Below are 27,893 nucleotides of genomic sequence, written 5' to 3'. Positions count from 1 at the left end.
TGGGGCAGAGCATGCCTTCGGAAGACTGTGCGGCGGCCGCGCTGATGCTGTCTGCAGTGGCGTTGATTTTTTCCTTTTCTTTTTTAAATCTTGTTTACTTTTGCAGGTCTTGACTCAGGAAAACTTAGCAACAGTTGTGACAGGAGTAATGGTTCCAGCAGGGGCAGTTACTCAACCTCTTCTTATCCCCATCAGTATTGCAGGTCAAGTGGCAGGTCAGCAGGGGCTGGCTGTGTGGACATTTCCTGCAGCAACGGTCGCTGCCCTTCCCGGACTGACGGCTGCTTCTCCTACAGGGGGAATTTACAAACCGCCTATAGCCAATTTGCAAGGTAACGGCCGCTCCTCTGCCTGAGAACGTTGTGTAAAAATGTCCCGTTGCTTGGGCTGAGTCAAAGTCTGGCCTGGGGAGAGTCTCAAACAAGACGAGGGCTGCGAATGGCAGCTTGAATCTGCTATTCCTTCCCAGGCAAAAGCTCCCATTGGCTCCAGCCGGCTTTGCATGCATAGGGACTGCAGGCTCGTGCCAGGCAATGAAGGCGAGGTGGCAGCAATTGATTTCTTTGGGACCGGGAGGAAGCATGGGCAAGGGCTCTGAGTGCAAGGCTGGGATCTGCATTCAAACTCCGCGTCCGCTGCTGGGTCGATAGGGAAGCCACACTCTCTGGGTGAAATCTGCCCCGTGCAGGGGGCCGGCTTGAGGTTTGGGCACTGCTTGAGTCCATGAGGACTTTATACCACGTAAGTCGAAGGGCTTCAGCAGTGCCGAGGCTTCGTGCTGCCACAAAGGTGGGCGGTGGCTTCTTGATTCACCTGGGGCGAAGCTAGGCGGCTAAGGCTGACCTGGCTCGTGGCAGAGCTGGGTTTAGCTAAGGTGTCTCGTTGCTTTGAAGTCTTGAAGGGAGCGGCTCACCCGCCCTGGCAGTTCCTGTTGTTGCTGCGGCGCGATGGCCGGTTGGGTTCCCTTTACAGAATTAAGGGTTGATCCAAATTGGACCTTTCAGGTTCTGGGTCATTTGACCGACGAGGGTTCTTGATCTTTGCCGACTCCGTTCCGAAAGAGGGGAGCGGGGGGGATGCACCTGCCTCTCAGCAAGAAGCTACTCCTAAACAATGCTCTGGAGGATAAGGCGGCTCAGCCATAGATTTCCTCTGGCACAAGGCACTTAACCTCCCCTGTGCCTCGGTCCCCGACATCTAAAATGGGGATAATGTGGCTGTCCTCCCTCACGCAGGGTTGTGTGGATCGGCATATGTTAAAGATTGCGAGATGCTCACGTACTAGGCTGAGGAGGGCCGTCTAAATGCCTAGCCCAGCAGCACAGCGGGAGGGGAGGGCAGCATGGATTGTGCCTGAGATGTGGAACGGTTTCGTTGACCTTCTTGTCGTTAGAGATTTTTTTTTTTCCCTGTTGGTGGTGACGTCTGTGGATGGAGCTCAGGCGCCCTGCGTTCCACGGCTCCTGGACAGCCGTGGAACACCTGCCCTGGGTCATGCTCGGGCCCTGATACAGGAATTGACTTGTCATATAACTAGAGTGTTGGGCTGGGACTAAGGAGTCCTTTGTTCTATTCCTAGCTCGGCCGCTGGCCTTCTAGAGGACCTTGGGCATGGCACTGCCCCGTGCCTCGGTTTCCCCTTCTGTAAAATGGCGTCGGTAATCCCGACCGCCTTTGTCAAGCGCTTTGAGACCTCCTGATGAAAAGCACCAGGGATTATCATTATTTTTCCAGCTTTCTCTGCAGCGGGGAACTTCCAGTTTCTTAGTCGAAAGCTGAGATTCTTCCGTAGTCCCATGACTCCAAGAGCTGGGGCTTCAGGGGGTAAACACCCTAACTCATGAAACTGGGGATAAAGCCACCAAAGTTGGCAACAAGTCTTCTGCCAGGCCTGCCTTGTCCTGCATCTCATGCACCCTTCTCCATTGTCCTCTTCTAGTGCCAGGCATCCAAAGGCGAGAAGAGAAGCTGGTGGCTGGTGCGTGGTTAAGAAGGGCCACCCACTGGCTGGCTTGCAGGAGCTAGATTGCACCCCTGTTGCTTGCCCAATGGAAGTGACAGAGGGAGTGGGGCGGGGCCGGTGGGGGCTCAGTCTAAAGGCTCTATATGAGGCGAGGTGTTACGATGATGATTTATTGTAGGGATGGGCAGTGGGGAAGCAAAGCGTGGCACATTATGGCTCTTCAGCATCCATGTCTCTGCTCCGTTTACAGCTGCAGCCGTGCTGAACACGGCAATCCCAGCCCCGGTGCAGCCTGCCCAGCCGCTGCAGGCTCAGCCGGCCGTCCAGCCGCGGCCCTCCATCCAAACGCAGGCCGTGTTCCAGCCGCAGGTCTCGCTCCAGAGCCCGCCAGCCATCCTGCCCCAGCCCGCCGCCCCGCCACCCTCCGTGGCCAAGCTGATGGAGACGCAGACGCAGATCACAGTCCAGCCTGCGGGATTTGCTTTTAACCCGGGAATAGTAAGGAGCGGGCGTGACACTCCAGAGAATCTCTGGGATCCCAGCTGCCCGTAACACCTGATCAGGAAACCCTGCTGGCTGACCTGACGTTTGGGTAGTCAGTACTGACGGAGTAGCTCACAAAGGGGCATGATTCTGGCCCTTTGCGTCATCATTTAGCCCTGCCCAGAATGGGAGGCAGTGTTGTCTAGTGGCTAGAACACTGGACTTGGGAGGTGGGAGAGCTGTGGGCTAGTCCTGGCTCCGCCACTGACCTGCTGGATGACCTTGGGCAAGTCACTTTGCCTCTCTGTGCTTCAGTTTCCCCAGGTGTAAAAATGGGGCTGCTGATATCACCTTTGTGAAGCACTTTAAGAGCCCCTGGTGATAAGAGCTCAGTTTCATTATTAATCACTCTGACAGGGATTTTTCCCATGCTTAGGGAGTGGCATAGGACAAAGGATGTGGGCACCGGTGGGAGTAGCAGGTGGGTCGTGCGGGCGGCCGTCACTGACAGAGCGGAGACAGGCTGGACGGCGTGCTGAGTTAGAGGAACCAAGATAGGCAGAGACTTTCAGAAGACCTCCTTGAAAGATGGCCCCTAGAAGAGGAAGGATGGTCTAGTGGTTATGGTGCCGGCCTGGCGTTTCACAGATCCGGGTTCAATTCCCTGCTTTCCCACAGGCTTCCTGTGTGGCTTTGGCTAAGTCCCTGAGGGTAAGTCTAGGCTGCAAATGAAGATGTGACTGTAGCGTGGGGAGGCGTCCCTGGGCTTGCTGTAATCCAGCCAGCACAGGTAACCGCTGGAGTGAAGAAGCGGCAAGCCTGCCGGGGAACCCTGCCTACGAATGCGGGTTGCTAGCCTGCGCCAGGGTCTGTGCTGCTGCATGGTCACCGCCATTGTGACCCGTGCCAGCTAGATTAAAGCTGGCAGGGATCAGGGATGGGCTACCCATGCTGCAATTACATCTTCATTTGTGGTGTAGAATGTTGTACCTATAGTCTCTCTGTGCCTCAATTCCCCATCTGTAAAGTGGGGATAATAGCACCAGGGGGTTGTGAAGATGAATACAATAAAGATCGTGAGGTGCCGAGATGCTACAGTAACAGGGGCCAGATAGGTACCTAAGACAGCTAGGTGATTCCCCCCCACAAGAGGGGGCCATAGGGCTCCCCCCCCCAAATGAGGCACGGCTGAGTGTGTGTTTTAACCTCTGACTCCCGTTTTCTTGCCAGATCAGTGCAGCTTCTCTCGGGGGCCAAACCCAGCTCCTCAGCTCGCTGGCCGCCGCCCCGGTGATTGCTAACACCCTTCCCAGCGTACAAGGGATAACGAGCCAGATCCTGACCAACGCCCAGGGACAGGTACGGGGTGAGGGCCTCCAATCGTCCACAGGAGGGGCAGTGATAAATGCCGTAACCCTCCCTCCCTCGCCATTGATAGAGGAAGTCCCGGCATTCCTGTGGGCATCTTTTCCCTTCCGGAGAGCTGCCATTCAGAGAGAGTCATAGAGTTCAAGGCCAGAAGGAACAGCCACATCAACCTGTCGAGTGTCACGGGCCATCAGCACCTCCCAGCCACCCGCTTTAAACCTACCAACCAGAATTAGATCAAAGTATTACCTCCCACAGGTGACCAAGCTGTGCCTCCAATGCCTTAGGCCCCGCAGCGGCAGGGAATTGATTACATGAGATATGCCCAGATGATCCGAGTAAGTGATCCGGGCCCCGTGCTGCAGAGGAAGGTGAAATCAATGTCACTGCCAACCTGTCCTGGGGGGAAATTCCTTCCCGACCCTGCATACGGCCACGAACCAGCCAAGCACTTGAGCGAGACAATTCTCAGCACCACCCCAGAGCATGGCCAGTGTCCCATCTCCAGCCACGGGAGGGGCGAACTCCGATTCATCCGGCAGGCGGGGAAGGGTATTACCGTGACGTGCACCCAGCACCCACGCTTGTCTCCTCTGCAGGTCATCGGGACGCTCCCCTGGGTGGTGAATCCGGCTGGGATCACGACGGCCAACCCCACCCCGGCTGCTTTGCCGGCCCAGAACCTGCAGGTGCAGGCGGTGACTCCCCAGCTGCTCCTGAACGCCCAAGGGCAGGTCATTGCCACCCTAGCCAGCAGCGCCATCCAGACGGCAGCCATCCGGAAACCCGGCGCCCCGGAGTCCCCGGCAAAGAACGAGGTGAGCTCCAAACGGCCGTGACGGCTGCCTGACAGACAGACAACCGACAGGCTGGTGCCCATGGCCACATGCAGCAGCTTGCCAACATGCAGCCGCTCTCCCGGAAGCCTGGTGAGATTGGGGACTTGGGTGCTGGCCCGTTTACAGAGACACTTACGGAGCATTAACCAGCCCCTCGGAGCCTCTGCCAGGACCTAGCGCCCTGCTGGCTCTCACCCCGAATTCCCCGGTGTCAGAGACAGCCTGACCTCTCTGGTTGGAAGGAATCAAGGTGGGAGCTCTTCCCGGTGGTCCCCCCAAGGCGGCAGCACGCCCCAGAAATGGGCAGTGAGCCTCATGCCAGAGGTCACCGTCTAAGTCACCTCTTAGGTAGGCGGCCCAGGCATGTTGGCGTTGAAGAGACACCTGCTTTGGCTACAGTTCACTTGTGCTGATTGCCTGTCTCTGGGCCGGATTCTGTCCTGCAGCCAAGCTCCATTCAGCCCGGGGGAAGCTGAGGCATCCAGTCTGTGCCAGTTGTGGCCCCGGCCTGGGTTAGGGCAGCACCGGGGCGGCTTTATGCACGGGCCGTAGGCCAACGGGGAATCGGCGTAGCAGAGGGCAGCTGTGCCCCGCCCCTTATGCAGAGGTGGGATGGGTGGTCAGTGCTTTACCTGCAGCTGACAGCTTTCCCCAACGCCTTCCATCAGTCCGGACCATATACCCTCATATGGCCCTCATCTGGGATACCTGAGCCCTGTTGTTTGCTATGTTGCCAGGTCCAGCCAATCCAGCCTGCCCCTGCTCTCTCCCAGCCAGCTGTGGTCATCGCAAACCCAGCCCCCGCCGCTAAGCCATCTTCTGCGCCCGTTCCCATAACCTGCTCAGAGACCCCGACTGTCAGCCAGCTGGTTTCCAGTAAGTCCTGTCCATTTCGTGCTGGTAGTGGGGACAGGCAGCTGGCACTCCCCTTGTAGGAACCAGAGAGCGTGTGGTGTGGTCCCGCAGGTTTAGCTCTTCCCTGTGATCTTAGGGGAGGAAGCGGGGTCTAGTGGTTAGAGTACAGGACAGGGCGCCGGTATTGCACGCACACGTGCTGGGCTGTTGTTATAGTCGCTGGATGAGGCTTCAGATTTGTTTATAAAGTGAAGCAAAGTGGAAGCATTTCTTTTGGGGAAGAGGGGGGGAGAAAAGCCTTTAAGGGGCAAAACAGACACTGCGAAGCAAAGCGGTGTTAGTATCGTTATTTCTGTAGCGACGCCCGTGTCCTGTGCCAAGCAGATCCCTGCCCTGAAGAGCTGCTGCCTGAGATGCAAAACATTTACGAACAAGCCAAGTCCCGTGCTGGACTTGCGCCCCTACCATGGCAGCATGGACCTGGGGATGTGGTGCTGGTCTGGGCCTTAGGAGATCTGGATTCTCTTTCAGCCTCTGCCACTGGCCAGCTAGGTGACCTTGGCCAAGTCGCGACCCCCTCTTTCTGCCTCGGTTTCCCCTCCTATCCCTTGTCTATTTAGATTGTCAACTCCCTGGGGCAGGGCCTGTCTCCCAGGACGGCAGGGCCCTAATCTCAGGGTGAGGGTGCCAGAAGGCTGCCGATCATGGACCGTGTCTGCTCCTGCTTTGAGATCTCCTTGTCGGGGTGAGGAGACAGAGTCTGGCAGGATGTGACAATACAGAGTAAATTGCGTTTCACAACAATACTCCTCTTCCTACCCCAGAGCCTCAAACTCCAAATACGGGCAGCGAGGAGGATGGAATCAACCTAGAGGAGATTCGGGAGTTTGCCAAGAACTTTAAGATCCGACGTCTGTCTCTGGGCCTAACGCAGACACAGGTGGGTCAGGCTTTGACTGCAACAGAAGGACCCGCTTACAGCCAGTCTGCCATCTGCAGGTAAGCCGCTGTGTTCCTTGCTGGTCCTGTTACAGGGCTCGGCTGTTCCGGGCAGACAGTGTGGGGCATTTATGTGATTCCCTGCCCTGAAAGGGCAAAGAAGAAACCGACGCAGCCAACGGGATAGAAAGTGTTTCTGGCCCCACTGACTTCTTCTAAGCCAGGACAGCGGCACCAGGCCCTTCCACCACCCCAGAAACTCTGTTCATAATACTCTCCATTCAGCCAAGCATTAACGCCCCCGATAGAGGGGAGTACTAGGCACAGAGAGGTCACACAGCAAGTCAGCCCAAGCCAGGTATAGCACCCAGTTGTCCCACCCGCCTGCTCCTTACCACTATGCCCCGCTCCTCTCCCAGAGCTGGGAACCGAATCCAAGAGTCCTGTCTCTCAATCTCCAAGGCCTTACCCAAAGCTAATATAACAGCCCAGGCAGGATCCTGATTCCCGCTTCTTTACTAGTCCTGGGAAATTAACCCAGGAGTCCTGAGTCCCAGCGCCCTGCTTCGGCCCCTCTTTGGGGGCAGACCCAGGTTCCCCAGGACCCCACAGAACCATGTGCCCATGCCTGTGTCCCATGTCAGTGTCCTCTTTTCTTACTAGCCTCTGTTGTTGTGTTTTGTTACTGTAACATTGGCTTGATCTTTTGCTTGAGTTGTTCCCCCCCCCCCCGAGGTTGGTCGCTGCTGCTTCTGTCTGTGCCCGACCCCTGCTGCAGGGTGGGACCCTCATATCTTCTCTCCCTCCCCGCTGCCTTGCCTGCAGGTTTGAGAAGCTGGACATCACCCCCAAGAGCGCCCAGAAGCTGAAGCCTGTCCTCGAAAAGTGGCTGAGCGAAGCTGAGCTGCGGAACCAGGAAGGGCAGCAGAACCTCATGGAGTTTGTGGGCGGCGAGCCCTCCAAGAAGCGCAAGCGCCGCACCTCCTTCACGCCCCAGGCCATCGAGGCTCTCAACGCCTACTTCGAGAAGAACGCCCTGCCCACCGGCCAGGAGATCACCGAGATCGCCAAGGAGCTCAACTACGACCGAGAGGTCGTCCGGGTCTGGTTCTGCAACCGCCGACAGACACTCAAAAACACTAGCAAACTCAACGTCTTTCAGATCCCCTAAGGAGCGGGTGGGTGGGAGAAGAGAGCCCTGCCCAGCCCGGCCGACCCCAGGATCCTGCCGTGAGCACTTTGTGACCAACTGTCCCCTATACCCTTCCCTGGCCCCCAGCCCACACTAGCCCAGCTCTGCTGACTGTAGCTGGGCATTATTTTTTTCCGCCATGTGCATATATGTCCGTGCCCTTCGTCCTCCCAGGATCTGGCCGTGTACACGTCGGACATCGTGTGCCTAGCTCCTTCCTTCTCTTGCTCCTGAGTGTAACGTAGTGAGTGCCAGAGCTGTCCCTGGGAGTGCCCCCAGTCCTTCTGGGGCAGAAGTGGGGCTGGGCACAGGCAGTGCTGTGATCCGTGCATTTCTGTGTCAGACAAAAAGGTCAACCACACATGAGCCACTTTCTTTTTTTTCCAGAATTTCCTGTTTTTCCAAGGTAGCGTCAGGGCCTCCCAGGAGGCCGGTAGCATCCACGAACAGGGAGATGTGAAGCCTGTTTAATTTCAATCCCTGTTCATTTCGTAACCCTGGCTGTCCTGTCTCCCTCTCCCCATCTCCCCTCCCCCCCGTGTGAGACACAAGTTCTTGGTATCTAATGGCGGCATCTAGGCGGAGTAGCTTAATTTATATCCCCTTCCCCTCCTCTGTGAGTACAAAGAACTATCCATCAAAAGACTTTAAAGGGAAGTTTCTGATCATGTTTCGCTGCTAGGGCTTGAGACACTGTGTCGTTTGAAGCGTCGGGAGCTCCATTGCTAACCTCGTTTGCCAGAGGAGAACGGGCCACCCCTTGTCCTAGAAGCTCTTCCCCCACCCTTGGGAAACAAAAGGTTAAATTGCACTAAATGGGATTGTTTCTGTGGGAAGAAATGGGCAGAACCAGACCGGCAAGCACCTTCTTCACCAAAGTGAGGCCTCCAAAGGCGGCCAGGGTGTGAGCCCTTTAATTTGCTCCATCCTCTTTTTTTTCTTTTTAGCATTGGCTCTGGTTCAAATTAAGTGTGATCCCTTTCCCAGCTGGGGCTTGTACCTGGGAACTGTGGGTCTAAAGGCATGAATTGTTGTGGTTTGAGCTGAAGGACCTACAATAAGGGGTCTCACCAGGAGAGGGGGACCAAAGAGCCATGCTGTGGAAGCAGAAGGGGCTACGGAAGGTACATTTACCCACCCACCCCCCAGGTTGCAGGGTTTGACGCTTGCCTTTTGAGAGTGTTTTTTCTGAAGTGGGGGGAGGGGACCTGTAAAATAAAAGAACCGGAGTCTTGCTAACGGTTCGGAGGGGGATGGGGACCGTGGCTGCAGCCCTCCCGGCTGTAAGAGGGGAGAACATGAGCCGATTGTCTGGTCGACTTACCAAAAGAAGAGTGGCTATGCCAGCAGCACCAGCCTTCCTCCCCCTGGGAAAGTGGCCGATAGGCAAAGGACTCAGATTGCAACCTTTTCTTTACCATGGAGATGACCCGGGGAGGAGGTGAGTGTGGAAGGAACAGCCTTCAGCTTTGAACTACACTGTCTCCTTCTTGTGCAGCTCAGCAATCGGGGCCGCTCACCAGGGGACGTGCATTACTTCTTTATCGGCAGCCTTGAAGCACGCCGACGTTGCCTGAAGACGTTCCTCGTCACCACCTCAGCTCTCAGGCTGGATGCAGGGAGATGGGATATATGCTAGGATCTTTTCCCATGTGCCCTCTTTCTCAGCGGGGTTCAGTGCAAAAGGGGAATATGCAGAGGAAGCTGTGCGGATTAGGGTCTTTCAGGGAGAGTTGGGCTCGCCTGTTCCTGTCTGTATATGCACTATGTGTCTTTAAAATAAGAAGGCAATAGGAAGTGTGTTTGCTGTCTTGTGAAAGCCAAAATATATATATAAATGATTTCACAATGTCCCTTAACTGTAAGCCCAGGAAAAGGTCCCATTCAGTGCTGTCTCATCTGCTAATCTTAAAGAGACCACGCTGGTTGCCTCGGGCCTAAGCATTTAAAAAAAGGAAAAAGCCAAGGCCTAAATTTCAGTCCCTAAGTAGATCATCAAAGAGTAGCAACTGCTGTTAAATGGAGTCGGAGGTTCTGCTTGCCTGCATGTTAATCAGAGGTGGGGTCACACCCTGTCAGCCAGAGATCCACCGACAGGCTAGGAAAGCGTTAGCTAGCCCATTGGGATGAGAATCTGATAAAGGTGTCAGCTGGTCCTATGCTTTATGGGAGCTTCCAGCCTCCCACAAAACCCTCTTTCTCCTAGGAGATATATGCTGGTTATGGGTCTGACACCCTGGTCTCCACATCCCAGAGGCTGATCCTTATTCCTGCGGAAATCTCAAGAGAGTCTGTCGGTCCTAGTTCATCGCCCACCTTCCGAATGGCTTTCTGCTCTGGGAGGGCAGCGTTGAGAGTTCAGCGGGACTCACTGCCAGTCTAAATGTTTACATGTCAGGTTGATTTGGGGTCAGCTGAGCTCGGGGGCAGAGAGGGGCCAGCTGAGGGGCTTTGCCGAACTCAAAAGCTGCCTCTGTTTTAATGCATTTTTATTGAGCAAGGACCTCATTCGACAGACCTGCCCGCAGGCTGAACGGAGCACGAGTGTCACTAGCCCAGGACCATGAGTCTCGGCAGGGAGAAGAGGAACAGGTGAAAAACCAAGCAGATTAATTGGGCAGCGACCTCCATCCCAGCCTCAGGAGGGCGTTTCTGCTCTGCAATGGAATTTCTTGGCACCCTCCTCTTCCAGTCAGGCTTTCGCTAGGACGCTTGGAGGGTCCCCTGCCCCCAGTTGGTGGTGCTGGTCCCAAGATGCTACAAGCCAAGTCAGCCCTTGCATTGGTTGCCTGGTGTGGTGGTGAGACCCAGGCCCCAAAGGTGTTACTGATTCCCCAAACCAGTGCCCTGCTCAGAGCAGGACGGAGTGCTCGAAGGGCATGCCTGTATCTGTCCAAAGAAGGTTTTTTGGAGGGAGGGGTGTGATTTCTTTTTTTTTTTTTACTTTTTAGGAAGAATCTCTCTGGATCTACTGTCCCTCCTCCTCAGTTTGAAATAGCTAGGGTAGGGGTGGCAGGCAAATTCCTCCCTAATAAAGGCGATTGGTCTCCCTCTCTCCCGGACCTAGGAAATAAGTGTTTCAGTGATTTTTCCAGAGTGGGTGGGCAGGACTGGAAGCAAAAGCGGTTTCATACCATCCTTGGAGCAGGAGGTGCTTTAAACTACGCTGCCCCAGGTCAATCAGAACCCGACATGCTATCACCAGTCCTGTGTCTCCAGCTCCAATCTCCAGGGCTCCCCCCACTTAGCCAGTCCTCCTTGGGTAGGCCATTCCCCCTGGTCCCAATTCACGCCACTGCTCTGTTTCAAGAGAAGCTGTTGGATTTCACAGAGGGCCGAGTGAGCTGGTGTAATTATTCAAAGGGGAAGGAGGGGGGGAACGGCTCCATTGGGGGGGAGCTGATCCAGGGTCCTGGCTGTCTTGCTCTGTTAGACTGATACACTTGATGTAGTCGTATGAAATAAACAGTATTTTTTTTTTCTTTTTTTCACTTTCTTTCGTAAAATTCGGTTGTGTGGCTCCAGGCCAGTTTATTTATTTACAGTCTCTGGGGAAGGGAAGGGACATGAGAGGGGGAGCGATGGGGACAAGGTGAGGGCTGCATGGAGCAACTTCCCGCCCTACTGTGCTGCTTTGGCCTCTGCCCGGGTGAGGTAATTGGTTCCTACCGGCCCGGCCCAAGGGGAGGAGATGCCCAGCTCAGTGCGACTCTTACGGCCTGGGCTGGCAGAAGGCAATTCCCAGATCAGCCAGCTCATAGGTCAGGAAACTCATGAATGCTGAGCATGTCCTCAGTCAACTTACAGATCCAATGTCCATTCTGTCCTCTAACCACAGGTAGAATTCTTCAAGGAGTTAGACACACCCTGTCCCTGTCTTCAGAGCAAAATCTGTAAGCAAAGAGCTCTCTAGACCCCGCCTATAAGTTGTTCTTTTGTGTCTTGACCATAAGAATTGTCAGTGGTCCAGGGAGCACAGCCAGTGATTGGTTTGTACTGTACCTACCTGCTCATTTCCACCCCAGCTTAGCCAATAGGCTCCCATCCTTCAACACGTACACATCCATGCCAGAGGAGCCATAGACCCACAGACTTAAAAGAATCTCAGGGAGAGGTTGATTCTGGATTCAGAGCCTGAGGTCTAAAGGCAAAATGCACCTGAATTTCTTACCCGGAGGGGTGCTGGGTCTGAAAAAAAAGACAACACCAAACCAGGTAAATTTATGGCGACGTGAGGGTGAAATTGACCCCTGTGCCTATGCACCACTTAAATTCAGTGAACAAGCAGGCCAGCATTCCTGAATTCCACCGGAAGGGAATTAATTCAGTGATCTTTCTCTCAGGGAAGGTGTCATTGGGGTCCCGAGAGGCACATGCCCACAAATCAGGCAGCAGGATTTAGAAACTGCTGCTCTATTCGGCACTGGTGAGGCTTCATCTGGAGTATTGTGTCCAGTTTTGGGGCCCCCCACTACAGAAAGGATGTGGACAAATTGGAAAGAGTCCAGTGGAGGGCAACAAAAAGTATTAGGGGGCTGGAGCACATGACTTATGAGGAGAGGCTGAGGGAACTAGGCTTGTTTAGTCTGCAGAAGAGAAGGGGGGGGGGGGATTTGATAGCAGCCTTTAACTACCTGAAAGGGGTTTCCAGGGAGGATGGAGGTAGGCTGTTCTCTGTGGTAGTAGATGACAGAACTAGGAGCAATGGTCTCAAGTTGCAGTGGGGGAGGTCTAGATTGGATATTAGGAAAATCTTTTTCCCTAGGAGGCTGGTGAAGCACTGGAATGGGTTACCTAGGGAGGTGGTGGAATCTCCCTCCTTAGAGGTTTTTAAGGTGTGGCTTGACAAAGCCCTGACTGGGATGATTTAGTTGGGGTTGTCCTGCTTTGAGCAGTGGGGTGGACTAGACACCTCCTGTGGTCCCTTCCAACCCTAACCTTCTATGGTTCTATGATTTATTTCAGAGTTCCCTGCTGATTTCCAAGGCCTTTTGACTGCAGGGTATGCCGGCCGCCAGGTGGCATAATTTCCCAACTCATACAGCAGCAAGTTGTGTAATGGATATAAAATTAGCCCCCCCTCCCCCGGAACAGTGGCACCAATTAGGAAGGTGCGGGGGACAATTTTGCACTTGCTCAAATTTCCATAGTCTAGGAATGACCATGGCCCAACTACTTTTAAGCAGTCGTCCTGTATTAAATCAATATGGCAGAGTCAGCATTGTCCCCCAAGAAGTACCTGAATTGGTGCCACTGATTGAAAAGTTCAAAAAGCTTTGTCTACGTTTAGGAATACAAAATGATTTCCCTGGAGCTGTTGGGAATAGGAATTGGGCAGTGTGCAAGGGAAATAATGTGTGCTAATCCTCTGTTGGCATCTGGATGAGAGAGGTGCAGGCTAATTTTTCTGGGAAGAATATGGCCCAAAATAATAGAGGCCAAATTCTGCAGGGAGAGAAACTTTTATTGTAAAAGCCAGGAAATGAGAGAGAGAGGTTGCGAGTGAAGGGAAACTAGCACCAACAGGCATGATCTGCTAACCTGAACACAGGATTGAATGTAAACTCTTTAGGCCAAGGACTGTCTTTTTGTTTTGTGTTTGTACTGTGCCTGTGGGGTCATGGTGCATGGCTTGGGCTCCCAGGTGCTATACCAATAACAAATAATAACAGAGAGGAATTTTCCAATGCATATTAATCGCATTTACTCAAGGAAAATAACTCCGAGATGGTGTTAATTGTACACCCCCAGAAAACGTATTACTAATGTAAACAGGGCCTGTCCCCATTTCCAACAGACATCAGGCTGGCTTTTCATTACAGCAGGGCTGTAGCCCATTTCTCATAACAGCAATGCAGCCATTGGAAAGTGGAAATTCACCCTATGAAAACAAGCCCCCCCCCCCATTGAATCTGTCAGTGCTGAGAGAGTGCAAATCATAGGCAGCAGCCAGCCTGCATGTGGCAGATTCTTTCTGTAGCATCTGAATTCAGGAAGGGCGGACGGAGCAGGGGAGCGTTTAGCCAAAGCCCCGTTTTTCTCGTTGGCGTTCCAGATCCACGCTGGGGAGGACCAGCCGGGGGGCACTGATCACAAAGCTGGCGTTCTCCTCTCTTAGCTTCACACACACAACTTGCTCCATGGTTTTGCTACAGACTTAATTGGTCCATCAGCAAAGCACCAGCAGCCTGGGCAAGGTCTGCCTCTCCTGTTGGAAGGATTTTGTACCAAGTTGTTGTAATAAACCCATTACTGGTTTAATTGTTGCTTTTCCAGCCCATTTGATGGGCAAACTCAACAGCCGTTCCCTGCAGATTTATCGTCACCTATGAAATAAGCAAGTGCATTTGCCTTGTCAAGCCCTGTATTATTCCTGGAGTCCACCGGAGCCACCAAAGCCCATTAGACCCACCCCTGCCCTTCCAGCCTTGCACTCTGCCACTGCCCCTCCATCCCCACCTGCAGCCCCAGGCTCATCCCCCACCCCACACTAAGTCCCAGTGTCCCTGCCCCCTGGGTCTGCCACTGCCCTCAGGCCTTGACCCATAGCCCCCTGCCATTATCCAGTTACCGGCTGAGCCCTCCCCAACTCATTGCACTGATTAGCCGGGGAGCAGGACTCGAACCCGCCGCCCGCTCAGGGGCGCCGGACCGAGCCGCGTCCCTGCAACGTAGAGAGGGAAGAATTCAGGGCCACCCCACGCGGAGCGGGGCTCCTGCGCCGTAACCCCGCCAGCCCCGCCCCGTCCGGAGCGCTCAGCCTATCGCAGCGGCGCGGCCCGAGGGCGACGGGCGCCCCGGCGAGAGGCGATTGGCTGGCCCTCGTTCGGCGTCGAGAGGGGCCCGGGCGCCGCTATTGGCCGCGAGTGAAGGGAATGGGGGGGGCGGGGCTTGTCCCCGGCTGGGCTGGGAGCAAGGGGGCTGCGGCGCTGCTTGCCGCCGCCGCCGCCTCCATATTTGCGGGGACGGCGGAGGAGGAGGCAGCGGGGGCGGGAGCTGCGCTCGGGGCCGGGCAGCGGCAGCGGCAGCGGCAGCAGCAGCAGCAGCAGCTACAGCCTGGGTGCTACGGGGCGGGGTGGGGGTCCCTGGGTGAGGGGGCGCTGTCCACTGGGAGGGGGTGACTGGGTCTCTGGGGGGCGCTGTCCCTTGGGAGGGGGTACCTCTGGGTGGGGAGGGTCCCCTCGGAGGGGGTACCTGGGGGGGTGCTGTCCCCTGGGGGGGTGACTGGGTGGGGAGGGTTCCCTGGGAGGCGGTGCCTGGGGGGGTGCAGTCCCCTGGGAGGGGGTGCCTGGGTGGGGAGGGGGTGACTGTGGATGTGGCGGGCTCCCATCCCTGGAGGCTAGTAATCCCCCTGGAGAAGGAGCCGCTCTGGGTGTTGGTGTCCCTAGAAGTTAGTGTCCCCCTGGGAGGGGGTGACTTTGGCTCTCCCCGGGGGTAGGGGGAGTTAGTGGCCCCTGGAAAGGGGGTGGCTGTGGTGTGGAGGCCCCAGGGAGCTAGTATCCATTGGAAGGGGGTGACTGTGTGCATTGAGGTCCCTGAGAGAGGGAAGCTGTGGGGCAGCATCCCCTGGAGGGAGGCCCCCTGGTATTGGGGTCCCGTAGGGGGAGATTGTGCGTGTTGGGTGTGCCTAGGGTTCATCTGGAAGGGGTGACTCTGTAGTGAGCGGCATCCTAGGGCCTGGAGCGGGTATCCTGTTCCCCACTGATCTCTGGGGGAGCTGTACATTTGCCCTGGGGCCCGGGCCACTGGGTGAGGATGGCGTGGGCTCTAAAGCTGCCGCTGGCGGATGAGGTGATCGAGTCGGGGCTGGTGCAAGATTTCGATGCCAGCCTCTCGGGCATTGGCCAGGAGTTGGGCGCTGGCGCCTACAGCATGAGGTAGGTGAGATCCTCCTGAATCCCTTGTCTTACACCATGGGTTGAGAAAAGTTGGAAGTCCTGTTTGGACCCCCGCGTGCTGGGGGACTGCAGGGTCTTGAATTGGGCTGGACTGAACAGACAGCACAGTGTATCACAGATGTTGCATTTAATGGCAGATTGAAGCCATTACTAAATTGGATCAGATCAAGGGATCATATAGTGCAGTGTCCTGTCTTCAGTAGTGATCCATACTTAGTAACGGGGACACCTTCCCCCGGTTTGTTCTGCACGCTGCATTTGTGAGCGTGATGGGTTGAATGTTATCAAATCAGTCCCTCTTTCTTTTGCTCTTCCGCAGTGCAAGATGCAGTGAAACCAATTGTTGGGAGATTTGGACAGCAGTATAAAGCCCTAAGATAAGATAGAATTTACAAATGATCAAATGAAAGCGTGTCACCCACTGGGAGCCAGAGTTGAATTCTGTGGCTGAATTTTAACAATCTGGGTGGATAATTTTGAGTTGTAAATCCTAAAATGGGGGTAATGGGATTGAGTGCTTCAGGGCATCACCTAAATTTAGGATCAGGAAGATTTTGCAGCACCTGCCCTTCCTCCCCTCATGTTCAGCATTGCGCTGGCTAGATTTGGGGCAGTTCGCCTGCCTCTAAAAGTATCAGGTATTGGGCACGGTGGAAGGCAAGTTCCCAGACAGCATGGACTGTTTAGCTAAAGGGGATACTGCGAATCCATTCCTCTGGAATCTGGCCTCCTGCTACTGTCAGGTTTTGTATAAATCATCCAGATTTAATCCTGTGTCTCCCATCTGTTGCTGATTAAGAGGTCCAGTTCCATGTTTCTTTGTTGTACGCTCCCTCAAATAATCAGCCTACTGTTTCCTCCTCAATCTTGCCCTAAATAGTTGCCTCTGAGGGGGAGGAGAAGCACCTTCAGCCTCTGTGATCTGAGCATTTTAACACTTAGATCAAGAAGGATGCTGATGAAGTAGAGAGGGTTCAGAGAAGAGCCACAAAAATGATTAAAGGATTAGAAAACCTGCCTTCGGGCTGGTCTACACTGGAAATCTATATCAGCGTCGCTAAGAGAGCTTGGGGTGTAAAAAATCCACACCCTTGAGAGATGGAGCTGTACCAACCTACCTGCCAGTGTAGACAGGGCTCAGTTGTTGGAAGAATTATTCTGTTGACCCAGCTACCACCTCTGGGTGGGGGAGGACCCTTCCCCTCGGTGATGGTAGTGGCAACGCTGATAGGGATCGATTCAAAGAGCTTAATCTACTTAGCTTAACAAAGAGAAAGTTAAGGGGTGATTTGATTACAGCCGGTGAGTATCTACATGAGGAACAAATATTTCATAATGGGCTCGTTAATCTAGAGGAGAGGGGTCTAATGTGGTCCAGTGGGGGACCTTGGGGAAGTTGCTCTTCCTACTTCACAGTGGGGGATGGGAGGGTTTAAGGATCCTTTGTTTAATATTCAGGTGGATAATTAATACTTGTATTATGATAGGGCCCCGTTATGCTAGACACTGCACTGATACATGTGATGACATGGTCCTTGCTTAGAAGAGTTTGTGTAACCCACTGCCTAGTGCCTCATCGGTCCCTCTCTGTACCTGATCTGCATAGAATCATAGAATCATAGAATATTAGAGTTGGAAGGGACCTCAGGAGGTCATCTAGTCCAACCCCCTGCTCAAAGCAGGACTAACCTCTGCTATATCATCCCAACCAGGGCTTTGTCAAGCCGCAGCTTAAAAACCTCTAAGGATGGAGATTCCACCAGAGGGTAAGCGTCTGTCTCAACTCCAGCTAAGCTGTAGCAGCTCATGCTTTCAGCTCTGGAGGGCCTCAATTCAATCCCTGGGGTGGCGGTCATCACTCTTGCAATCAAAGAAGACATATGACACGCAGCATCAGGGGAGAGGGATCAATCAAATAGATACAATTTTATAGACCCATCTAGGCTGGCAATCCAGTGCAACTCCTCTGGATAATTCAGATATGTAAAGTACCACCTACTTCCCTGTCTCTCCAGCCTTTACTAACTGATTGACTTCATGCAAGTGTTTTGACTTGAGAGGCAAGCTGAAGATGATGAGGGTGGTGGATTCGCTTGTCGGGGAGGACATAATATTTAATAAAGCACTTCGAGATCTACAGGTGAAAAGTGCTGTATCAGAGCTAGTATCATGTCCTGCATAAGGGCTGGTGTGGAAGAAGGTGCAAATGAGGCTGGCATTTTTAACCCAGCGGAGAAGGGATTCAGGGGGGCAATAAAGTAAGGCAATGGTAGAGAGGTGCAGAGCCGTGAAGGGCCTTGATGGTAAGGATAAGCAGCTTGAACTCGGTGGTAGAACAGGGGGAGCCACTGAAGAGGTTTAGTTAAGAGGGTGATGTCAGTGTGACGGGCAAGGAGGTGATACATAGATCTTAGAGTTGGTCTGCATGAGAAAGTTGCAGTGGATTAATTTAAGGTGTGATTTACTTATTTTTTAAACTGATGTAAAAGCTTATGTGGACACCCCTATTTTGATTAAAGCCAGGCTTATTTTCAGTCAGTTGAAACTGACTCAACTGAAGCTGACTCAAAACACACCTGGTTTGAAATACACTGGAGGGAGGATTCCAAGATGGCTCTTGATCACAGACATGAGTGACTGGAAGAATGATGGAGTTGCCAACAGTGATGGGGAGACAGCATGGCAAGAAAGTTCAGGAGTTCGCCCACATTGAGCTTACCATCGGGGAGCAGATGTTGGGGCGAGAGGCAAAGGGATGGAGAGACATGGGTCAGGACTGGAGAGGTAGAGTTGAGTCACCTATGGAAAGATGGTGGTCAAAACCGTGTCCTGGTCTACACTTCTCTGGTGATTTGTGTAACTCCTATCGACTGCTGTACTTCCCTTTTGTGCGGCGTTTTCACTATACTGCGCCAACGGGAACCATATTCCCGTCAATGCAGCGCTACGCCGCTTGGGGGTGGTTTTACAGCATCGACTTCTGGATCGATTGAGCGGGTCTTCACTGACCGCTCAGTTGATCCGGATAGGTCGATCTGATGGTGGCGACTTTGCCGCTGTCAGGGTAGACATACCCTGTGAGTGGAAGCAGTTGCCCAGAGAGCAGGTGTAATGGCAGATATGTGGGCCAAGGATGAAGCCCTGTGGTAACACTGCCCGTAGAGTGAAAAAGGTTAGGTGGACCATCTGAATGTGACAATGAAGGGCTAATCAGAGAGATGGGAGGAGAGTTATGAAAGCCAGAGACAGGACAAGATTTAAAGGAAGTGTGTGATCAATGTGTCAAAGGCATCATGGAACTTAAGGAGGCTGAGGGTGGAGTAAAATCAGGAAAAGGTTGCTAGAGACCTTGATGAGAACAATTTTGGAGGCGTGAAGATTGAGGAAGCCAGACCGACAGGAGATCCAGGGTAGAGTTTGAGGAGAGGAACTCCAGACCATGGTTGTACAACATGAGGTGAAGAAAGGTGCAGCAATAATTGGCAGCATAGATGTTTTTAAGGACATGTTTGTATTTTGAGAAGAACTGGTTTGAAGAGAGCAAAAGGTGGCTGCAAAAAAAAAAAAAAAAAAAAAAGCAAAACTCTTTCTCAAGGGAGAGCCTCTCCCAGGATAGATTGACATGAAACTTCACCACCAGTAAATTGTTGCAGTCATAAATATTAGATGCCAACATTTAAATCATCCTGTTGGGTAAAAGAACACTGTGAAAAGTCCAAGCAGGGGACGTGTAGGGTGGAGATGTGCTATAAATTAAATGACCTCTCCCGAAGGAGGATGGGTTCAAATGCCAAGGTGTTAACACTTTAAATGCAACAGCCTCACATTAATCTAAATCCATTGTCAATAGGAAATGAAGAGCTGCTTGCTTCCTGTTAGATCATCTCCTTTAGGGGACTGATTAGGGTTAGCTGATCTTAGCTAGAGCCTTCGCCCAGTTGCCTCTCGGGCCTGGTCTACACTACAGTTTTATTGACAAAAGACAGCTTTCATTGATAAAATGATGGAGGTGGACATGCTACAATGCTCCTTCCGCAGACAAAACTCCTGCTTTGCTGACAAAATTAAGCCACCTCGATGAGAGGTGAAGAGCTTTTTGCGGCAAAGTTATATCGGCAAAGTGCAGTGTAGACACTTCGCTTGGTTATGTCACTGTAAATGACCTCCAGGATGTGTCCCACAATGCCCATCCTGACCGCTCTGGTCAGAAGTTTGAACTGTGCTGCTCTTTAGCCAGGTACACAGGCATGCACCCCTCCACCTTTTAAAGGCCTGGGAGTTTATTAAATTCCACTTCCTGTTTGCTCGGGGTAGAGGCTCCATGCAACAAAGACTTTCCTGCTTAGAGCACATTGGAGCTGTTGAGTTTACTGAATATATGGGGAGAGGAGATGGTGCAGTCCCAACTCCGCTCTGGGACTCTGATACCTACGGTCAGATTTATCGAGGCATGTTGGAGAAGGGCTATGAATGGGACATGCATTGGTGCCATGTGAAGGTCAAGAAGCTGAGGCAGGCGTACCAGAAGGCTAGAGAGTCAAACCGTCGCTTTGTTGCTGTGCCAAAGACCTGCCGCTTCTGTAAGGAGCTGGAAGCCATCCTCGGCAGCGACCCAACCTCCACAGCCAATAGCCCCCTGGATACTTCAACGGGGCTGGACACAGCGGACTCGATCCTGAGGACAAAGTTGTGTGTGAGGGGGTCAAGTTGGAGGATGAGATAGGACAGGCAACAGGGTCATCTGGTACAGTGAGGAGCCAGGACCTCTTCTCGACTCCGGAGGGTTCGAGCCGATCCCAGCACTCTGTCTCTAGCGCGCATGATGCAGGAGATGGGAGCTCTGGTAAGCGATCTTTTTGAGTTGATGCTGCTCAGTTATACGAGGTAGAGCTGTCCTTTGCTTTGTTATATTCTACAAGTGGGTGAAAGGGTAGAAATGTACAAGACTAGCTGTGTTTGCTTCACATTCCCCTGTGCAGCTAAGCAGTGCAGCAGAAAAGTGTGCTAATGCACACAGATTTCATGGGACTCCTCCAGAAAGATCTCTAGGAAGCTTTCCTGGAGGTACTCGCCAATCCTCTGCCAAAGGTTTCTTGGCAGAGCCGCTTTGTTCCTTCTTCCATTGTAGGAAACTTCCCCATGCCAATCGGCAGTCACTTGCGCTGGGAAGCAGTACAGACAAGCAGCATAGGGACCCTGTCTGAAGCCGCACACATGCAGGAGGTGCATCCTTGCTTACCCTCAGGAGTGAGAAATTGGCTTCTATGACCCTCATCTGGAAAATGGTGGCAAAATTTACGATTTTTGTCCCTAGTCGCCTGCAATGATCCCCTTAGAAAACCACCCTTTTCCCCATCTTGAGTACACCCGTGCCCCCGGGCCGCACTCCCCACGTTTGGGTTGTTCACCAAGCTGTGTGCTTGCCAGGGGACAGCGAGAGAGGTGTATTTTACTGTAATGATTCGATGCTGTAAGTGCACTAACAGTCATGCTTCTGTTTATGGTTTCTTGTGCTTCTGCAGATGTGGCCTCCAGGGGAACCCCCTGCATAGTGGCGGAGCACCTCTGCCTGATGAGGAGGAGCAAGGAGGGCATGTTTCAAGAGGTCCTCCAATCCTCAGAGGCTGTAAAACAAGAACACAGGGTGTCAAGAGACACTTTTAAATGAGAATTATAAAATGGACAGGCAAGGAGAGCCAGGAATGAATTTTAATGGGCCAGGAGTGGATGATAAAAGTGACGGAGGACCACATGGAGACTTTGAAATCCCTAATCATGCTGCAGGCAGAATTCATGCATGCTCGCCCCCCTCCCTGCAGCCGAGACAGAACTGCTTGCTATGCCTTCCCCAATGGTGGACTTCCCAACTCCAAAATGATTCGCGACCGACCGGTAGCATTCTGGAGTTGCCAGCTTCCACACGGTGATTGCCATGGACTTCTCCACCGAGAAGGCAGCTCTCATTTTGTTGTCTTTGCGCTGCCGTGCTGGGGTGCGCTCTGCGCACAGTTTCAGGAAGATGACTTCCCTCATCCGAAAATTCTGCAGCCACTGCTTTTCATCCCAGACCCGCATAACAGTGCGGTCTCATCACTCAGTGCTTGTTTCCCGCACCCAAAATCGATGGTCTACCGTCTGCAGCTGTTCCGTGAATGCCAAAAGTAATCTGGTGTTTCTTTCCATGGCACACAGCAGGTCAGGTACCTCAGATTCCTTTCAAATGGGGAGTTCATGATACACTGCATGACCATCCGTGATGTGTTCATAACAGTGGAGGGCAATGCAGGATCCATCCTTTCAAACAGAGCTGGCAGCGGCACAGTAACCAGGGGCCATTGGAAAATGCCATGAAGTGCATCCAGAAACCCATGGGATGATGGCATGGAAAAAACTGCATCATGAGACATAGAACCCATGTCCAGGGTGCATTGCAATCCACTCCACTTTCCAACACCTCCTTGTTGCAGAAGGTGGCGAGTTGTACCGTGGGATAGCTACACTGCTCTAACTGTCGATGCTAGAGCACCAACTGTGAACATGCTCCACCAACAAAAGGAGCGTTGTGTGAACATACAATTACAGCATTTTTTGATTGTCGGCCTAACTTGCGTCAACAAAACTAGTGTAGACAAGGCTTTAGTGTACGACTGAGACGACTATCAAGGCTTACTGTACAACACCAACTTACTCTTGTAGTGTGTCTTACATGCAAACTGTACCCCTTTGACTCGTGCATTTGGGGCTCTGTCATGTTAATCATATAACTCTCAGAACTAACTCCCTTAACTATCTTACTAATACCACCTTAAAATATGAAAATTAGATTGTAAGCTCTTTGGGGGAGGGGCTGTCTTTTTGTTCTGCTCGTACAGCGCCTAGCGCAATGGGGTCCTCGCCCATGGCTGCGGCTCCTAGGTGCTACCTCTGGCCAAAAAAATAACAACTAACAAAAAAGGTAACATTAGTTGGTGTGTGAGGTGTATCTATTTATTTATATTAATTTATATTATCATAGTGCCTAGAGATCCCAATCCGGGCTTAGGGCCCCATTGCGCATGGGGCTGTACAGGATATAACTGAGAGATGCGTCCTGTCCCAAAGAGTTTACAAACAAAGTATATGACGCAGCATCAGGGGGACTCTGAAAGACCTGGAATGGAAGGTAAACAGATGATCTGTGATTAACGAAATCAGCAGCAGTCCCAGCACACTTGCTTTCCCAGCTGTTACCAAGTGTTTCAGAGCTAAATGGCCTGTCCTCTCCTGAGAGGAAATGCAAGCCATGAAAATAGACTGGTCAGTTTTGCCGTCGCTCTTTGCTGTAATGTTTGGTTTTCAGGTACTGCAGGGGAATGTTCAAACTGACACTTACTTTATTGTTACAAAAATGCTAGATCTGAGCTACCTAGCATTGTGTAGTACTCGGAGTGATGAGGGGGAGAGAAATGGAGAGGCATTAGCAAATGGAGAGGAGATGTTTCCAGCTAAGACTCGTAAGTGAGACAAAGAGATGCAGAAAAGCTGTTCTAAGTGGCAGGAATTGTGGAGAATGTTCTGGCACCAGCGCTTCCCAGTAGTGGGCAAGGAAGGCCAAGGCTAGCTAGCTGATAGGGGTGCGCGAGGTGCAGGGCCATGGAGTCAGGCCCGTTGCCTCTTCATCTTGTGTCATCATTTGCACCAGTGCAAAGTGTTACTCACTTGGTAATGTCTTACACTTCAGTGGTGGAGATGATGGTACGAGGTGTGGAGCATTGGGACCAAGGTTTGCGAGGAAAGCTGAGCAAATGCATGTAGGATTTTAAGAATGACACGGACTTTGAGCTGGCTCCTGGAATGAGCAGCTGGGGAACTGTCGGGAGAGGGGTTTGAAAATTGGGAGTGACTGGCTTATACTTCCTACCTGTGAAAGGTTGGGCAGCCTCATATCTTGCACATCCTGAAAGGGGATCATTGGGAAAGACATTTTGTCTTATCCCCCTACAGCTAGGAGGATTCCCACCCTCCTATCTATGAAGGAACATAGGTGGCTGTTCTGAATTGTGGACAAATTAGAGGTATCCAAAAGTACCTAGGACTCTGGAGTTACAGGATCTGGTCTGACAATACCTGGATGAGATGCAGCATGGTCCAGTGGCTAGAGTGCTGGTCTGGGAGCTGAGTTCTATTTTTGGCTGCACCGCTGGCTTGTTGTGTGACCTTGGGAAAGTCACTTCCCTTCTCTTGGCCTCTTTTTCCCCCCCTCCCACCCTTTTGTCTGTCTTGTTGATTTAAATAGTAAACTCTTTAAGGCAGAGATTCTCTCTCGCTATGGGTTTGTACTGTTCCAAGCGCAGCGGGACCCTTTACTTGGTTGTGGTCTCTAGGTGCTACCTCATACTATTAATCTCTCTTCCTTTATAATCCCAGTCATCCTCTGTCTGTTCAGTTTGGATATAGCTGTTTGGTGTATGTGCTTGTCATTGTGCTGCATGGTTCAGGGAGTCACGTCCAGCTTTTGTTTCTAAACAGACAATTCTGAACCTAATTTGTCAGCCATGGTGAAAAGAGGAAGGCTGGAGAACCAAACTCAGTGACCAGTTTTCAGCTTATCGTCTGGCAATGCAGGCAGGCCCCCTCCCTTGTAACAGCAGGTGCTTTTTCAAACCAGAAAATGAATATATTCAAGCAAAACCCTATCAGCTGCATTTCAGATCATAAAAAGGCTGTGGTTAGCTTGCGAAGAAATGGGGGGTGGGATTTTACATCCTTAACTTGTAAAATGACCTTGGTGAAACGACTTGTTTTCTCATGCCTCTGTAAACCCAGCTGTGCACTTGATAAAAGCATGGGCGTTAGTGCTGAATACCAGTGTCTGAGTGGAGTTTTCCTGAGGAAATAACTACCCAGAACACCTGGCCCTTCCATACCCTTCCAGCAACATGCAGAAAACCAGAGGCAGAGCTCTGTTACTGAAATATTACCTGCAACTCTAGGGTAAAGAGCATTTGAGCTAAACGCCCCCGATAATGTCATCTGACACCAATAAGTTTTTGTACTACTTATCAGAAATTCACTTACGCAAACTCAACTCCCTTCTCAGTAGAAAACATTCCATGCCTTGGGTCTGAAATCGGTCGGCCTCCTGAAACCTAACTCTTTCTTTGACATTTGTTGACCGAAGCTGGATCATAAATAGTGCCCGTCCCACTGTAGGTAAATGCCTTCTTGATTTAAGACATTTTCTCCTGTCGTGGCAGTTCCACGTGCCAATCACAGGGAGGAAAGATTTCCACAGCCATTTTGTTTCCTTGTGTATGTTTCTCCCCTTCACCACTCCTTGTACTTTTCAGTTGCGCTTTAATCTCACTATGGAAGAGGCACAATACTGCCTTGGGGAATGTAGGTAGGTGGCCTTGCAGGTGATCTGCAGCCTCAGAGATGGACGTTCTTGGCTTTCTCCTATGTTCATTAGAGGATGCGTTTCCAGGTGTACTTGACCCTGTGTTGAAGCAGTGGAATGGATGGACTAGATCTGAGGTTTTCCAACTCTGGGGCATGTCCCTCTAAGGTGACATGGCCTCAGCTCAAAGTCTGAAAACCGCTGGACTAGGTGATCACCTGAGGTTGCTTCCAGATCTCCCTTTCCATGATTTTGCTAGTGGATGCAATCGTTGGTGTACTGGTGGCTTTATGTAACATAGCAGTTCTATGAGATCAGAGACTGCTGTGAAATTTTTCATTAGTAACTGACTGTCCATTTCCCTTTACAGACAGCTTGTAACTCAGTTAACTTTCTTTTAAAAGACCAGAAAAAACGGCATGCTCTTATATAGCATTACACCCAAAAGGCTTGTTACAATCTTGCTTTAAGATGCAATTTAACATACCAAATAGTTACAGGAATTTCGTTGGGTCCATTTTAAGTAGGAGCCAGTTTCAGGGCTTTGTGAAGTAGTGTTAGCTACAGAGACATTCTCTCCTGATGGTTGTGTTGTTTGTTTGACTCTGTCAACTGCCCAGAAGTGTCTCAATTGTGAATCACTAGGTGTCTAGGGGAATTCTCGGGAGCCATTAATGGGAAGTATAAATGTGCTAATGGGAAACATAATGGACTGTGTTAGTCTCTTGATTTTTACCTAAACAAAACTTGCAACTCATCATTTTCCTGAACTGAGCGGATGAATGGTGACATGAAAGGTCATAGCTTGAGAAAATGGGACTTAGCAGTGTGCTGGGTCTTGAATGAGGTTGGAGATAACACATGAGGTCACAACCTCTTGCTATCTCTTGGAAAGTCATTAAGAATTTCCACTGGAGATGCTAGTTGTGAGTCCAAGCCTTTTTGAGGAACTGTTGAGCTCTTTAAGCTCCGGCAGGCTTAATGATACCATTCCTATCAATATTTAAACTTTTTATTACACCTTGCAACATGTAAAGCTGACCCTATTGCCCGGGTCACATAGCACAGAAACAGAACGGCGTTTAAATGATTAGAACTCGCAGCCTAGGCACTCTTAACATAATCCATGACTGCTGTGACCGAGAGGTCGAGAAGACTGCTTTCTTTGGATGCTGTTTGTCATCTTTTTAGTGAGGATCACTCCATGCAGATAACCTTATCAGTATGTTCACGAGACTAGAATGCGTAGCTGCATGTTAGTAACCAAAGTCTCAGAAAGAGCTGTGCTTCTATTACCTGTACAGCCTTATTAGCTATTAGAGCACTTCTCTTCCGTAGTGGTGTATTGCCTGTGTTACGCATGTAAGTGAATAACTATAGGAGTTCTGTGCTTGATTAGACTAATTCTACAAACATGCCACTACAGTGGGCCAGAAGCAACTCTGTATGACACCTACTGGAATGTGTAATATTTCTAACTGAAATCCAGAGCCCAGATTAAGTAGGGTCCCAGATAGCTGGGGTCCTAACGGCTTTGTCGGCTGCTAAATCTGTTCTGTGGTTAAAAGACTTGCTAAAGGTTTGGTGCTGTGAAAAGCAGTCTGTGGTGTAACAGAAGACTGCTTTACTGACTCTTAACCTGATGTTAAATCCAAGTTGTTTTATATAAACTCCAGATGTGTTTGCCATCTGTTCTAATGCAGTGATGACTGGATGTTTCATTATGGGGAGGCTGGTGTTCTCAAGATAGAACAGTTGCTTCCAGGGGAATTCTAGATCAGGGAATCTTTCTGCAGGGAAAATAGCCATCACGGTGTGCTAATGGGATGCCTCCTCCATAGGAAAGATTTGTTCTTCATCTGTCTGTTCTGCAGAGATACATCAAGCCAAGTCTTTTCACTGGATTATGTAACATGCCCAATTGTGTAAATTCTCTCTCGTGATCTTTGCTACAGCAATGCTGTGATTCCAATACCAAGGCAACTGCATAGGGCATCTCCCTTGTATATCTAGCTGGTTGTGTGGTGGCAGATGACTACTTGCAGCAGTATCTGGTAGTTGATGATGTGGCGTAAGTTTCTCGTACACACTGAATGTGAGAGACCCCTTAAAATCTAAGGATTTACTTTATTGTTCTATGCAGGTTCCTGGCTCTGATTTTTTTTTTCCCCTCCCCGCTTGCTAGGAAGACTAAGCACTTTTCATTGGACTTCTAATTTGTTTCAATGCCTGGGTTAGTATGTATGTTGTACTGGTGTATTCAGTGCTCCCCTGATGCAGTTACTAGGAGTGTGAATCTAGCCATGCACCAGTAGGCACCTGGTGCCGCAAGTTAGTTCTAGAGCTGACTGGTAGCGTTAGATGTTGTTTGCTTCACTAAAATGGTCATCTTTTGGGGTTCAATGAGCTGCAAGCTGCTGTAGGGCCGACTCTTGGCACCAAGGGATGGGCTTGTAGCTGCTGTCTGTCAGTAGTGGAAAACTATAGTCTATATAGATGGCTAAATGTCCCCTGTCACTGTAGTATCTGAGTGTCTAGTGGCAGGCAGGGAGAGTGATGCGTGTGGAATGGATGGTAGAAATCATGGCCATTACCTTTATTGTCTTTAAAATGCCAAGTTTGGCTGCTAGTGCATCTTACTGTGCGAGGTGGTTGGGCTGCAACTAGCAACTGCCCAACTTTCCTTCTACATGGGTTTCTCTCTTTAAAAGCAGCCACTTCCTGCTACGATGATGCTGGAATCTGTTGGAGACAGGTTACTTTTGCGGAGTTATGGGGGAGGGGAGCGCATGAATATTTCATATCCTGAAATCCAAGGGTTAAAACTTTGCTCAGGGGGCAAAATGGTAAATGTTTGACAAAGCCAGTTCTCTCTCAGCAAACGTTTTAATGTACAGCTTTAAAAAACTCAGCCTGTTGACTTTTAAGGGTTTGACTTAACCCTCCCTAGCTCTCTTCCTCCTACCCCCTAAGCTCT

The 27,893-nt window shown here is 51.3% G+C and overlaps 2 protein-coding genes across 4 annotated transcripts in view; both read left to right on the top strand.

Annotated features, from left to right (window-relative positions):
- POU6F1 (POU class 6 homeobox 1) overlaps nt 1–11,070 on the top strand; it is a 30,952-nt gene extending 19,882 nt beyond the window's left edge. For both annotated transcript variants that reach the window (XM_067529634.1, XM_067529635.1), the window contains 7 exons: nt 107–332; nt 2,214–2,461; nt 3,677–3,805; nt 4,414–4,632; nt 5,391–5,529; nt 6,333–6,507; nt 7,273–11,070. In XM_067529634.1, coding sequence (XP_067385735.1) covers nt 107–332; nt 2,214–2,461; nt 3,677–3,805; nt 4,414–4,632; nt 5,391–5,529; nt 6,333–6,507; nt 7,273–7,618 — 1,482 coding nt within the window. In that variant the 3' untranslated portion in view covers nt 7,619–11,070. The remainder of the gene's footprint in view (nt 1–106; nt 333–2,213; nt 2,462–3,676; nt 3,806–4,413; nt 4,633–5,390; nt 5,530–6,332; nt 6,508–7,272) is intronic.
- A 3,859-nt stretch (nt 11,071–14,929) lies between these two features.
- TFCP2 (transcription factor CP2) overlaps nt 14,930–27,893 on the top strand; it is a 37,995-nt gene continuing 25,031 nt past the window's right edge. For both annotated transcript variants that reach the window (XM_067529942.1, XM_067529941.1), the window contains exon 1: nt 14,930–15,516. In XM_067529942.1, the coding sequence (XP_067386043.1) occupies nt 15,395–15,516 (122 nt within the window). In that variant the 5' untranslated portion in view covers nt 14,930–15,394. The remainder of the gene's footprint in view (nt 15,517–27,893) is intronic.

This window comes from Emydura macquarii, unplaced genomic scaffold (genome assembly GCF_026122565.2).
Source record: "Emydura macquarii macquarii isolate MOO-44397 ecotype Brisbane River unplaced genomic scaffold, CSIRO-AGI_Emac_v2 contig_2994, whole genome shotgun sequence".
NCBI lineage: Eukaryota > Metazoa > Chordata > Testudines > Chelidae > Emydura > Emydura macquarii.
The sequence above is the reverse complement of the archived record's forward strand: the minus strand, read 5'-3'. Positions and strand labels throughout refer to the sequence as shown.